At 36.1% G+C, this 15,169-nt stretch overlaps 1 protein-coding gene across 14 annotated transcripts in view; it reads right to left on the bottom strand.

Annotated features, from left to right (window-relative positions):
* Positions 1 to 1,140: 1,140 nt before the first annotated feature.
* plekha6 (pleckstrin homology domain containing, family A member 6) overlaps positions 1,141 to 15,169 on the bottom strand; it is a 99,388-nt gene continuing 85,359 nt past the window's right edge. For 11 of the 14 annotated variants that reach the window (XM_082156109.1, XM_082156108.1, XM_082156098.1 and 8 more), the window contains 15 exons: positions 14,290 to 14,358; positions 14,072 to 14,152; positions 13,835 to 13,984; positions 13,598 to 13,693; positions 12,948 to 13,059; positions 11,709 to 11,848; positions 10,176 to 10,358; positions 9,113 to 9,188; positions 8,701 to 8,804; positions 8,358 to 8,510; positions 6,877 to 7,026; positions 6,632 to 6,765; positions 6,118 to 6,260; positions 5,283 to 5,429; positions 1,141 to 3,452 (listed from right to left, as the gene is read on the bottom strand). In XM_082156109.1, coding sequence (XP_082012235.1) covers positions 5,293 to 5,429; positions 6,118 to 6,260; positions 6,632 to 6,765; positions 6,877 to 7,026; positions 8,358 to 8,510; positions 8,701 to 8,804; positions 9,113 to 9,188; positions 10,176 to 10,358; positions 11,709 to 11,848; positions 12,948 to 13,059; positions 13,598 to 13,693; positions 13,835 to 13,984; positions 14,072 to 14,152; positions 14,290 to 14,358 — 1,728 coding nt within the window. In that variant the 3' untranslated portion in view covers positions 1,141 to 3,452; positions 5,283 to 5,292. The remainder of the gene's footprint in view (positions 3,453 to 5,282; positions 5,430 to 6,117; positions 6,261 to 6,631; positions 6,766 to 6,876; positions 7,027 to 8,357; positions 8,511 to 8,700; positions 8,805 to 9,112; positions 9,189 to 10,175; positions 10,359 to 11,708; positions 11,849 to 12,947; positions 13,060 to 13,597; positions 13,694 to 13,834; positions 13,985 to 14,071; positions 14,153 to 14,289; positions 14,359 to 15,169) is intronic. The other 3 variants (XM_082156105.1, XM_082156107.1, XM_082156110.1) reach the window with 3 other exon arrangements.

Genomic DNA, 15,169 nt, shown 5'->3' with positions numbered 1-15,169 from the left:
TAACACAGCAAGCTTTCACCATTCTAATGTGTTTTTAACTGTATAATATGAATTTTCACATCTCTATTTACTCAGCATTATCTCTTTTGGAAGTGGGAACAAATGCTATTTTACAAATTACAATAAAGTCCCATTGTTAACATGAATTAACAATGAGCTTTTTGAAGCATTTATTAATGTCACATATTGAATTGTTCATTGTTTGTTCATGCTAGTTCACAGTGTGTTAACAAATGCTAACAAATAGAACTTTTGATTTAAAAAATGTATTTGTACATTTTTAAATTAACATTGACTAATATTAATAAATGCTATTGTTTATTGTTAACAAATGAAACCTTATTGTAAAGTGTTACCAAGATCTTGGTAGCAAAATATCTCCCTTAAATCTACAAATGCATCTCTTTCTTCCTCTTTTCCGTCCTGCCATTAACCTCTTTTTTTTCCTTTTTTCTTTTTACCTCAACCATAACCCGTTCCCCTCCTGGTATCTATTGAAACAATCCCCAACAAGCTCTTTATTTTCCATTACACAAATCCCTTCTCAGTCAGTGCACTCATTTGTCCTATCCTCTGTTTAACAAATGCAACAAAGTGAACCATCCTTTAACCAACTGATCTTCACAACATATTACTTCAATGCCTTAATACTTTCCATTAGAGTGTGTATCATAAACATATTAACATACTGTTTGCTTTACAGCAGAATTTGAATTTGTCTCACATTCATCGATTACTTACAACTACAAGTGGTGGAGGAATGATTGTGGTCATAAATATGATGGGATTTCTATAAAAAAATTAATAAAAAAAAAAACATGTTGGAAAGATGCATTGACTGTCGTCTGGCTCAACATTATGAGTTTCTTTGTGGAGTATTCCATTTCCAACTACCAAAACAAGAGTAAGGCCCTGTGTCCACCAAAGCGTTTTTTTCACGTGGCTGGTGTATTTTCCCAATAGTTTTCAATGGGAGTGCTATTTACCTCACAAGTTGAAGCAAAGAAATTCTGTTGTCTACCTCTAGAAAGATTTGCCTGTTTGCGAAAAATGAATGAAGAAAAGTGTCATGTTTAAAGGATGGTTGTTCTGTGTTTAAGGTTCAAAAAGTGATATGAACAAATGAAGAGTTTTAACAAATGAAGGTTTTAAATACATTCGCTTTATTGCATGAGGGTACTTCTAAAGCAAGCACATGAAGTATTAATTTGTTGGATTTGCATAGCTCAAGCAGTCTTGTTTTTTTTTACTTAAAATAGCAGTAAATATGACATACAGTGTTTTGATTTAAAAATATTTACACAGAACAATGTGCTTATTTTGAATTAGATATTCCCACTTTATACGCTACATATTTTATCAAATATTAGACATATCTGCTTTGACTGTCCAACTGCGACTTTTGACCATTTTGTCCAATTACATACAAAATAACACTTAAACAAGGCCTTCAAAAGGATGCTGTAAAGATTTGGTCAATAAATTAAAAATATATCAGCCTCAATTCCCCATAATACATCAGATCAAAACTCTCTTTAATCATTTTATAAATGTTACCAATCAAACCCTTATTTATACATCATAGAAAAATATGCAAAGCATTGTTCTTGTTTTTCTCTTTCTGAAAAATGATAAAAATAGATCTCTGTCTTCCCCTTCAGGGCTGTTTTTGCTTAAAAGTGATAATGAGTAATCTACTTCTCTGAAACTTGACTTTCATTTCCAGATCTCATACTGTGTTTTTAGCTTGATTCAGGTTTTTTTTTTTTTTTTTTTTTTTTTTTTGGGAATAAGAACAAAATAATATCCATGACTTTACCTGACGGGAGAAATAAAAATGACAGTATTTTTCAAACAATTTTTCATAAAATATCTCATACACAAGCGAAGGCCAGTGTTTAGTCAACAGTTAGACCTAAGACAGACCGATTTCATGTTTAAAATAAAATAAAAAATAAAAATAAAATACAAGCAGAAAGCACAGTATGGGCTAACAACTTGCATGCCATTTCAGAGGTTTCGATATGGTGAAAGATCGAAGTACAAAACAGGAGATTTTTATTGTTTGGCAAATTGTTCTTTACTTTACGATACATTATAATCAAACTGCTTGATTACAGAGGTAATTACCAGTGATAGAAAAATAATCCAAAATATTGTTCCATTTAATTCCATGTCAATCTATATTTACACAAAAACTGTGCCACAGCAGAAAAAGAAAGCCAGATGAATCTCTAAATGGCACACTGATCCACAAATAAGGGCTTTGATATTCTGTTGGGGCAACAGGTTACATAATTTAAAGTCAGTACTGTATATACAGGCTGTAATGCAAGTTGCTGGCCCCGCATGAACACGCATCGTTTCAACAAGCAGACTTACAACTCTAAGGACACTTCCAATGTTTGGGCTTCTTTTCTCATTAATCTAACACACACGCTCACAAGTATTTAGGTACCATTATTTGGTAACAACTGTCCTAGCAGTAAAAGCACTATGATGAGTCCACATGGCTTTGATGCAAAGATTAGAGTAATAGTCATATCAATATATATGCTTTCTTTATAGATACACACGGTACTTAAAGGCCTGACAATGGTTTGAGAGACTGCAATGTTGACGGGACGAGGGTTCTCAAACCCTATAGTGAAACCGGAGAGGATTGTAGGAAAGAAGGAGGCCAGGAGGAGTCACAGTGAGTCTGGCCTAAAAATTTATGGAGGGGAAGTGCCCAATGCCAAGTCTTCTTGAATCAACAACATCCTTTGGATCAAACAACCGATTCGCCCACGGTCTGCGATTGTTCCAAGTTCCGATCGAGGCTAGTGTTTTGAACACAAATAATTATCACACCAGCGGTTCCAAATCTCTCTCATGATGACTTGCTGATAAACTGAGCTTTGACAACTTTGCTGTAGTCCTTAGTCTGGTTTATACAACTTCCTCAAGCATGGCTATTTTCCTCTGGTCGCGCTCTTTCCTGTCACGAACGTGCTTGTGTCTGCAGAATCCACCCTGAGCAGCTGTAGCATGAATTTGCTGTGTGTACTCCAATCACTTAATGTGACCTAGAGCAGATATGAATCTGTAAACATCGTCCACTTCCTGGCTAGTTTGTAGCTTTTTGTAATATGACTGCCATCCTCCGAAACCAAGTCAAAACAGTTGATTAATTCAATTTCGTAGCCTAGTTCTGCTGTGGGTTGCGCACTCTGAATACGGAGTGCGCGCAGATGTGGAGGCAGATGACCTCTTGAACAGCCCTCCGCAGACATCCAAACATATTGAAATATTTCTCTGCTTGGTATTGTGTAAGTAATCAAAAGAAATACAATGTTTGACGAAGGCAAAACATATGTTCTTGGTGTTCATTGGGGTTTTTCCATCTTTTCTTTGTCTGCTGGATACTCAAAAGGGCTCATCGTCAAATTTGACAGCTGCAAGAGCTTGAGCTGGGAAAATGTGAGATGCGAGAGAGAGAAAGAGAAGAGGAGAATAAATGCATTGTCAGAAACTGTCATATATTTCTTTAGTTCAAAGAATTTCAGCTGAACGTTTTTCAAACACAAAAATTATACTAAAGCCAAAAACACACTCTGTGGAAATATGTGAATGCATTAGCACGGATAGTTCACCAAAAAATGGAAATTCTGTCATCATTTACCCATTGGTCCAAACCTGTATGATTAAGGCTACGTTCACGCTCAGTCAAAATCCGATTATTTTTCCATCCAATTGGAAACTGAAACAGATTTCCAGAAATGCGATTTGAATCGGATTTCAAACCACATATAAATGTAGCTCGAAACGGATTTGTAAAAATCGCATTTCATCTGATTAATTTTTGCCATTCACTCTTGCTAAATCTGATCGGATTTCAATCGGATATAAAAAAAAATAAAAAAATAAAGGATTTGGAATGAGTCTGAATGAGGCTTTACTTTCTTCTGAAGAACACAAAAGAAGATATTTTGAAGAATGTTTCAACTGTTTTTTCCATACAATAAAAGAGTCCGAAATAACACTAAACCCCATTGGCTTTCATTGTATGGACAATTTTGTGTTACGCCGAAGAAAGTCAACCAGAATTTTCAGTTTTTGGTAAGAAAATACTTAGAAATCTGTCAAAATGTATCAAACAACAATTTAAAATACAACACAAGTATGTGCTTTCACTAGAGGAACATTAGTGTACATATGTGTACAAAATTTGTACAAAATGTAAAAAAATTCTACTCAAAAAAACATTTTAGAGCTTGGCTTAGCTAGAAAAATGTATAATGTATTGTATTCATTATAAAAAAAAAGCCCATGTAAGTCATAAGATTTTATTAATGTATATGAGGGGGGGGAAATGTTTAGGGTGGGAATTAAGATAAAGCAAAAAAATAAATATATATAAGATATTTATTATTGTAATACTACTTTTGTCTTAAATCACCTTTAGTCATAAACACACTGTTTATGGCAGGGCCTATATAGTTAAAATTGACTTATGTTTAAGTTTATAGATAGCTACTAATACTACATAATAATGTCTGGCTTAATGGCACTTTTTAGTCTATTGAGCCCTGAGGTTTGCCTTCAGAAAAATGCAAGTTAAATACATTCAAAGGGATTACACTTTTGCAATGCATCTGGTTAAACATTCGCATCTGCGTTCGCACACTTGTGTTGAGTATGTTTCTGGCCTAGCAATTAAATTCACAACCGTTGAAGCCAAAATATCAGCATCTGGTTTCCATGTGGTTATAGCAGGTAAAAATGCTCCTTAATGAACTGTTAATGATCCCAAGGAGAAATGTAGGGGTTGTAAAGTCCACTGTAGATCATATGATCCACATGGTCCAAATGTGCAATTTCAAACACCAGGCCTTTCAAAATTCTTGTCATATGTTTTTTATCATCACTGGCTAATGTCATGAGCTGATTGCAGCTTTTAGGTTTATTGTTAGTCTGTTTACTCTTGGTGTCAAAACTTGTCCATTGGAAAAAATTTAAAATATACAGAATGAAAGCCAGTCAACTCGATTGCAGGATGTGTTTAGCCAAGGAGTAGCCATAAATCCTTGAATAAATATGCAGTTAATTATTTTCTTTTAGAAAAATACCAAAACAGGGTGGTGTAAACACCCCAATATTCTGAGCGTTTATATTTCTAGCTCTACTGAAAGTAAAATAAAGCAAAGACAGTAATGAGTAGGACCCAGGAAGAGAGTTTGTGTAAGGAACTGGAAGTGAAAGGAAGGGGCGGGGTTTGTTGTGCAGTGGGCGGGACTCACCTTCACACACTCATGATGTGGGAGTAGTCAGCAGAAGGGGGAGGGACCAGGCTGGTTGGGGAGGCAGGGGGACTGGGGACGCACTGGGCTGCAATGCAGTGGAATCATGGGGGGAAAATATCAAAAGGAATGTATGCCATGAAGCAACTGAAAAAGGATTTGTGGGACAGAGAGGTGATCATATACTGTCCTCTCATGGAGCCACAACACAGAAGGTAAAATGAATCCATGCAAATTGTATTTCTGACTTAAAACAATATGGAATAAAATGAAAGAAAGCTATGAAGGAACGTCCAATGCATGATCCTAAAATTAGCATGATTTTTTGCATTTTGGCTGCTTTTAAAAATCTTAATCTAGCAATTGAGATCAAAGGCATGTTAAATTGAATATAAATTATGTTTGTCCTCTCTGCCTTTGTCAATTCATATGTGTTCTGATGTTTAATGATTTAGTGAAGGTAACAAACCTGAATATATTCATAGTCATTAAACTCTAGAGCAGTTTCCCAGTGAATCGAAATGGAATTAGACAGTGTGCTTCAGTACAGAGGTCACACATCTAGATGTTATCTAAAAGCTTCATTAATATATTGCAAATGCAGATTGTGATAATAAAAATAAATCACATTATCATTTCCTTTTGCGAAAATAACAAATCTAATAGTTCAAAAAATAGGTATAATTAAAGTGCAACCTCAGCACTGAAGTGTGGTGAAAGTGTGCATTGAGGACATTGAGGAGCATGTGACATTAGAAGGGCATGAGGGTCAGACAGTGATCAGACAGTAGGGGTCACAGTTCGCCAGGCTCCTCTGGGCGGCAGGCTTCCTCACCGGAGAGCAGCCGGCTACGGCGGGACGCCTCGGCGGCCAACGCGCAGGAAATCTCGATGCGTTTCTCCTGCTCATGAAGCTGCTGCTCCGGGTTACTGGATCCCTCCACCGGCCCGTCCAAAACTGGCACCACATTTTGCAGGCTGGAGCAAAGACAGATCATCCATTAATATACAATAAAGAATACATATATATTTCCACAGATGTGATTAAAGTCTATTTTTTTTAAAGGTTTTACCTAAGAGGAAATACTATCATGATTTACTCAATGTTGTTTCAAACCTATTACCTTATATTTTCCAAAGAATACAAAAGTAAAATTTTCTGACTTCTATGGTGTGTTTTTGTATTTTCACAGCTTGACCTCGTTTTAAAAGTGTAACAGTCCCATTTTGTTCGGCAAGTGCTGCGTATGGTTTATGGCATTATAAAAAATGGGTTTGGACCAAACAGAACAAAAACAAAACGAAGGTTACTGGGTGTGCATTGGATGAGAACATGATGCGCATCATACTTTGATTTGGCAATCAGTGTCTTGATTCTTTCAACTTTCTTCTGTTTTTCCCGCTGCTCTTCTGGGCTGAGTGGTGTACTGGGCTCGATGTCCAAGTATCGCTCAGGGATCAGGACTTTATCTGGCATTGACAACTGGAGAAACAATGACACAAAAGTCCTTGCATATCCTACACACCAGCCATTATTAAACAAATATAAAATTACTGGATGATGTCAGTGCTGCCATGTGTCTTCTAGTCTAACCTCTTTGTTGAGATCCAGGTCATAGTGTTCGGGCTCCACGTGTCGTCGCAAGCGAGCAATTTCTTGCCTGGGTGACTCTACACCACCTCCCCTCACGGCCGCCTCGAGATCCTTAATATCCACCTCATCAGCTGTTACTCTCCTCCGCACCTGGATAACAGGAACAAGTGGCTCAATGCTTGGCATGACTTAAAGTACACTGCAAAAAAATCTATTGTTTTCATATCTTGAATTACTTTTATTTGTCTTACACCAGTGGCAAATAATTTCATGTTTTAAGCATATACTTTATGGAACCCAATTAATGTATTAATTATTATTAGATACATAATATATCAATTTACTTAATTTACTACACTCTTAAAAATAAAGGTTCTTTATTTGGCATCTATGGTTCCATGAAGAACCTTCAACATCCATGGAACCTTTCCATTGCACAATAGGTTCCAAGCGCAAGTAGTTTCTTTAGATTTTTTACTCTTAAATGCATACCTCGGGTCTTTAGTGACCCAGGACGTCATTTACTACCCTCATCCTCATGAATTTTTTTAAGTTAGACATCAATCTTCTTAGTATTCCTCAATCAATTCATTATAAACAATATAACAAGAATTAAATTATAAAATGATAAAAGAATGCCTGTTTTCCCACAAGGTGGCAATGTCTGATACACAATGATGAAGTGATGTTTCACTCATAGTTACCGCAGGCAGAAAACAATAGAATACACAGGTATGAAATACTGAAAAGGCTCAGCGATTAACTGCAGAGCAAGTACTGAACACAATGAAAAACTAGTGTCACTGTCACTTAATGCTAGATCTGGTAAAGTAGCTGACAGCGATCAAAATATTGATTTTGAAAACGTTGAAAATGATCGTTTTGAGAATATGTTTGAGATGGTGAGGAAATGAGCTCTGACAAGGACAGTGATGATGGTATAAAACATCTTCTCAAACTAAACCCTTCCAAGCTTCAAAAGGTATCAAAGTGTACTTTATTTTATTCTTCTGTAATTGTTACTCTAATATCAGAAGTATAATAATATAATAATCAAATATATAATATATATTATCACGACAGGAAGAGATCCGTCCTTGTTAGATATAGATCCACATCGCTAAAGACCCGAATATGCAATAATGATTGACCAAACAATCATGCATTTAAAGGTTAAAATGTTCTTCACACAAAGGAAAAAAATGGTTCTTTTAACAACTGTTTCACTGAAAGGTTCTTTGGGGAACCAAAAATGGTATGCCATTGCTACTGAACCTTTATTTTTAAGTGTGTAGTAAAGTCATTTTATTTCAAGTTGTGAAGTGCCTAAATGATCAAAATTCAATAAGTAATAAATCTGACCCTTATAAAAAGTGGGAGTAAGAATTCAACTCAAAAGCATGAGCTACTGGTAGTGAGATGCACTGGTAACCAGCTAGCCTTGCATAAACTCATGATATGTTTAAGAGTATGACGCTAACCACTCTGTAGTGAGTTGAGTTGCCGGAGAGGTTGAGGCTACGCCTCTTGTCTCTGACGGAGCTGCTCTGGTTTCTTCGTATCCTCTCGTTCTGTTCCTCCACGCTCATTTTCGACTTCACTTCTGCTGGGAACACCGCACTCTTTGGCCTCTCCTGGGACACACATCAAACACCATTACAGGCTGTATTTATAAAAGACTACTTCTAATGCCACATAGTCCTATTCATACTGAATCTGTAACCAATTCATGTTGATAAATTGGACCTACTATATTGTATAGTTCATTATACTTTATCATAAAATATTTATCATATAAATAAACAATTTACGGATTTAACCTACCCTGGAAATGTGACCGTTGGACACCTTCCCATTTCTCCGTTGGACGGCATCAGAGTTGTTTTTTTCTTCTGAAGGCGACTTGGTCCTAGGTGGAACAATTCCAACTGCGAGGAAAAAGTCAGTTATACACTATATTTTATATAGGCGCCATTGTAAGGCAATACAATTTTGTTGGTTCCTAGGTTTATCAGTTGGCTATTCTATAAGCATATTAGAATTCATCCTAGAATTTGGGGATTTTAGAATTTAGCTTTGCAATACAAGATTTTAGATTAGTATATTTTAAATATTGGTCTATTATTTTATTTTTTTTATCACGGTCAATGAACAATAATAATAATATTCCAGATTTATCCCCAATTTCACATGCTCAAGAAAGGTCCAGATTAAAAATGACAGCCATTCTTCTTACCTTTATTCTGGTTGGATAGCCGGTCTTGCTCTGTCTCAAAGTCGCCGGGCTTTTCTCCCTGTGAGTTGTAGTTGTGCTGAAACAGAACATAGCAAATATAAACCCTGATAAAAAAAATATCCTAAAGGAATATACAGGATTGCTAATTGAATTTCTGTCATAATTGAAACCAGCCACCCCAAAGGATCCTGACAGGATTAAAAAATAAATAAATAAGAATCCTCTAAAAATCAAATTGAGAATCTAGTTGTTAAATCTTATTTGATTCTTAGCAGATGCTAAATCTGATCCATTTTGATTAGATTCATATTATGATTTAAATGCCTTCCCATACCTACATTTATCACCTAGGGAACCATTTCCCACAAAACCACCCGCCATTTAGCACAGCTTTTAGCAATTCATTACCCTAACAGTTTTCTTAGCATAGATGAAAAAAGTATGAAAGAAAAAAAACAGTCAGCATGGTGCACAGTGGGGGCTTCTAAAGGTTGCTCAGTAGCGTGATGAATAGCATCCTGTAAATGCATGAAGCTGTTTGGGCGAATATGACTATACGTAAAAGCAATGGAAGCATTTCTACAAACCACAGCACTGATAAACGCAACACTAGCACTGACACAAGCAAGCACAAAATTAAAATGGGTACTAAGGACAAAAATGGTGCAACTACACAAGTCTGTAAATGAGGGAACTTGAGCTGTCTGCCAGCACACACACACACACACACACACACACATTAGAGGGAAAATGGGAACTGTTATGGAAGACAAGCTACTCTATCTGATTAATTTATTCCAGTATTTTCTATATCTTACAACAGATGTTATATTGTGATGGCGTTTGGTTTGAGATGAAGTGATAAACGACAAAATGATAAATATGTAAAAGCAAACAGAGATGATATAAAGTTAAATAGTGCAGCAGAAGGAAAGGGAAGTTATCAAGTTAATGAGTGAGCGTGAAAAGGAGATGCTGTTGAGGTTGCAATAATGATGATGGAAATGGACACAGTGGAAGTATGATTCCTTGTTCTCGTAGTGCGGCCGCCTTCCTGAGGTACCTTTCTGCTGCGGAATTCTTCCTCGTTCTTGTAGCCTTCGTGCTGGATGCCTGAATGGGGGCCCATACTGCGCAGCCAGGCATTGCTGTCTAAGGGGAGGGGAGGGACAGAGGGGGGAAAGGACTGGGAGGACTCCAGGGGCTGGTAAGATTTAGGAAGTGGAGGTCTCGGAGGACCAACCTCCTGTTTTGGAAAGGCAGGAGAAAACAAACAAACAAACAAAAAAAAAAAACAAGGAAGTTGGGAAAAGAAAGTAAAGTTTACGGAGAGAAAAGGTATAAAGCAGAAGGGAAAGAAAGGCAGGGAGGAGGAGAGAAGAGAAGGAAATGGAGAGAGAGACCACTGCATCAAGAGCGACTAAGCCAGGTGGAGGGCGGAGAGAATCATGGGAAGCATATTGGCATGGATCCCTCACCACAAACGCTAAGCAACACTGACCTGCACACGACCCACACATGTACTTTGCATTTTGATAAATCATTGCTAGCAAAGCAACTTGAGTGAGTTTAAATGGCTAAGGCCATTTGTTTTAACATGGAAATCCTTTGTGACCTAAAATTCTGAAAAGTCTGAAAATGTGCAGTTCAGTCAGGGGCTGATTTTTCTGAATAAATGGTATGTGCTAGAAGCCAGAAAAGGCATAAAACTCTGGGTATATTTCGGTAACGTATCACTGTAGGAGTGGGGCGCCTATGAATACTAGCAAACACGCACAACCAAACGTTTAAGAGTGACTACAGCTAAGTAACAACAAAAAACAGAATCGTACAGCCAGAAAACAGGTATTAGACACAGAAATAGTTTTTGAATCCCATTTCAGGCCATTTAATCATTATTCAATTACATTAATTCAATTCCTGATTAAGCTCATTGTGCTTTATCTTATGCTAACAAGCTAATAGAGTGCAACAGTGCCCTTCCACATTTTCAGCAGCCTTGGTTTAGGAGTTATAAGCCATAGACCAAACCAACCAGCTATGTCAAATGTACAAGACTGTTTATTTAACATCAATCCCATAAAGCATTGGGAATTACACAACTGAATTAAAAACAATGGAGATTTTTTTTAAGTTTTTCACTAGGAATTCCGCTATTGAGCATGATTTTTTTTAAATACATTGAAATAATGCAGGCTGATGGCTTCAACAAAAACATATACCATTGATTTACAAACTTCCCTATGGACAAAATAAATGTGATTTATACTTCTGTAACCCCACTGTTGCACTCTATTATGGAATCTTTTAAAAATAAATGTCTTTTGAGATTATTACCACGACTCCATGGCATCGGACTATGGTTAGGGGTTTTCTTTAAATGAGCAAAAATAAACAAAAATAGCAAATCCTTCGAATGTAAAAGCTAAGTCCTATGATCAGCCTTGATTTAATTAGGGGAAACAGAATAATTGAATATCCCCTTCTTCATTTAAATGAAATGTTTTGGTACTAGAGAATATGCTATTGTATTGGTTTCTGTACACTGTAATGAGTAACAGTGTCTTTCATTAAATAATAATGGTGTGTGAAATACCTCTGTAGCCAGCTGTTTAGTGGGAGAGGCGTGAGAGCCAGGGACAGGAGAGAAGGGGCTGAGAGGACTCGTCAGACTCACTGAACTCAAGGGACTTGCAGGACTGTTTGTGCTGAAGGAGCCGGATGCTCCACTGGCCACTGGAGACAGAGACAGATAATAGAGTTAAGGACCTATGTCAGGACGTCAAAACTAACCTAATATTCTTCCCTGTAATGTGCTCAACTTTGCTGCTGTTGTATTCTAATAAAACATAATCAAATCATAAAACTAATGATGTTTTTCTCTGTTTCCCAATTACTTAGCTTGTTTCCCAATGTATGCACAAAAGGTATGAAAGCGACACAGGATAAAAATGGAAAATAAAGTGATTTCTGATTTATTGTATTGACAATTTCCTTTAAAGTCATCATGAAACGGAAGTAGCAATAGTTTTTTCTTCTCTTTTCTCGAACAAGAAAAAAATTTAGGACGGGACAAGATTTTGCTCCATCAGGAATTGATTGAATCATTACAGGTTGCCTCAGGCAGTTTTGTGGGTCACACATTAAAAGTAATGTGAGATAAGTAATTAGATTACTTTTCCAAGTAACTAGTAAAGTAAAGCATTACTTACTCAAATAAGTAACGCAAGTTAGTTTGTTTTCCCATTTATTGACTGACAACTCTCTTGTCCACATGTTGAGAGAAATTGGGAATAAAGGTGTTGTGTGTGCTGTGTAAACATGATGGTTATTGTAGTTCTAGACTAAATGTGAACATGCATTTACTCATCTCACTTGCACAAAAACGGAAGTGAGATGCACAAAGATTTTTATCTCACTTTATTACCCAATGTCTTTGCTGCTGACCTTCAATGATCCCACTGAACCATACTAATAAGCAAAAATGACTTTAGATAAAAAATGGAGGGCAGAGACTTGGTTCTATCCATTGATTGTTGATTGGAAGATCTGAATGTGAACTTTCAGATCATTTTAAGAAAGGTTTGGGGTTTTAACTGACTAAATGATTGGAGAAGTCTGGCGTTCTCACCAGAGAAAAGTCTGACGTTTCACCGGAAAATCCAGTTATGACATTTTGATTAAATTACAAGCCAGTTGGAACAAAATGAAACGCATTTAGAAAAAAACAAAAGGGTGAATTTTCATCTCATGCTGACTTTAATATTCTTCTTTCCGACCAATTTTTTGCTGTTCTTAATGTTGCTGAGTTAATGTGTGATGTAGATCATCTGACCTCTGTGTTTGGCCGTGTCCGTTCCACGAGACGGGTTGTTTTTGTGCAGCCCCTCCAAGACATCCTGAACCCTCCAGAACTCTTTCTGAATGTGCCTGTGTACCAGCTCACTCTGGGAGGAGAAGAGATTCTGTTAGACAAGCTATTCATTGAAACAGAAAAGACACATGCATTATTGAATAGTACCGCCAGGATCATTATAAAAATGCATTTTTATTCACATTAATAATTAATAAGAATCACAAGCCATTCAATTATTGATTGCACAATTCATTTCCATTTAAATAAATGTGAGCAGTCCTTGCATTTGCATTACTAGCAAATAAATAGGTAATTGCTATGGATCTTAATTTAGTATACTAATTAATTCTGTATCATCAAGGTCACATTTTTTACTCTGATAATGCCCACATCACACCACCCATGATGGATAAAGGTAAATCAATCATGTGAAAATGATCATGCTGAATGCATGATGCAAATGGATAATTGCATGTGCCCGTGAATAAATGATCAGTCTAAATGAAAAGACGGCAGAAGTCATTAAGGGTTTGTAGTATAGGAGTTCAAGGTTTCCAAGTAAGTAATGATGATGTTGAAAACATGAGCGCCGCTGATGATGATGATGACAAACGTGGAAATCAATATACCTGCCCTCCAGCGTTCAGCTGCTCCCAAAGGTCACCATGAATGCTGTTCACATCATCCTCTAGTGCCTCGAACTCCATTCGGGTGGTGGTCAGGGCCTGTAAAGACACATGCAAAGAATATTTAAAAATATCTATTTTCAAAATCATACAATTTAACATTTATTTAATCAACAACACTAACTTTGATAATGTGCTAATGTGTTTTCATAAAACTGTTAAATTTGTCTGTTTTCTTACACTGGAGGCCTGAGACAGCTCTCCTCTGATGTTTATCAGCTTGTTTTGTAGACTCTCCTTCTTCAGCTGAAGTTTCTCCATGGCCAGCGGCTGGTTCCTGTACAGCTCCATCTCCTGATGTGTGGCCACCAGCACCCCCTCTAGACTATCCTGGAGATTGCAGAAGACATTCAAGTAATGTTTGGTTTAGTATTTTTACATTTTATGGTTTAAGTATATCATTTAATCAGAAATTACCTTTTCCATTCGCAAACGATGAACTACAGTCTCCTGCTCTTTCACAAGACGATTCTGCTCACACAGACGGCCCAGTAGTTTCTGTACAGAGACAAAATGAAAGTTCATGGGTCTGTTATGCGAATGACAATGATTTATATGTATGAGTAATATGTATGACATTGAGTTATAAATGTGTGCACCAAAAATTATGTCTTTGATCATACAATTTGACTTACACTGGTTTCAATCTCATTAATCTTCAGTGTGGGATGTAGGTCACCGTACACATCATGAAATGGAGGCACCTATAACCAGAGAAAATAAAATTAAATGGAAATATTAGTGAAAATAAGTCTTCTGATTGTATATACACTACCAGTCAAAAGTTTTGGATCTGTAAGATTTTTAAAAGAAGTAACTTCTGTTCATCAAGGCTGTTCACCATTTATTTGATTAAAAAAAAAAACGTAATATTGTAAAATATTATTATGTGAATATATAGTAAGGTGTAATTTATTCCTATGGTCAAAGCTGAATTTTCAGCGTCTTCAGTGTCACATGATTCTTCAGAAATCATTCGAATATGATGATTTGATGCTCAAAAAACATTTCTCATTATTATCAATGTTGAAAACAATCATTTAAATTTTTATTTCAGGATTCTTTGATGAACAGAAAGTTCAAAAGAACAGCATTTATCTGAAATATAACAATAAACACTATTTTTCAAAAGTTTGGGGTCAGTAAGAATTTTTATAATTTTGGGGGGGGGGGGGAAATAAATAAAATAAATTAATTGATTAATTAAATTGATCAAAAGTTACAGTAAATACATTTATAATGTTACAAAAGATTATATTTCAAATGAATGCTGTTCTTTTGAACTTTCTATTCATCAAAGAATCCTGAAAACAAATTGTACACAACTGTTTTCAACATCGATAATAATAATGAATGTTTTTTGAGCATCAAATCATCATATTAGAATGATTTCAGAAGAATCATGTGACACTGAAGACTGGAGTAATGATGCTGAAAATTCAGCTTTGATCACAGGAATAAATTACACTTTACTTTATATTCACATAGAAAAAAAGCTGTTTGTAATAATAATAA

Source organism: Leuciscus leuciscus (genome assembly GCF_965113295.1).
Source record: "Leuciscus leuciscus genome assembly, chromosome: 23".
Taxonomy (NCBI): domain Eukaryota; kingdom Metazoa; phylum Chordata; class Actinopteri; order Cypriniformes; family Leuciscidae; genus Leuciscus; species Leuciscus leuciscus.
This window is presented reverse-complemented; position numbering and strand designations above follow the sequence as displayed.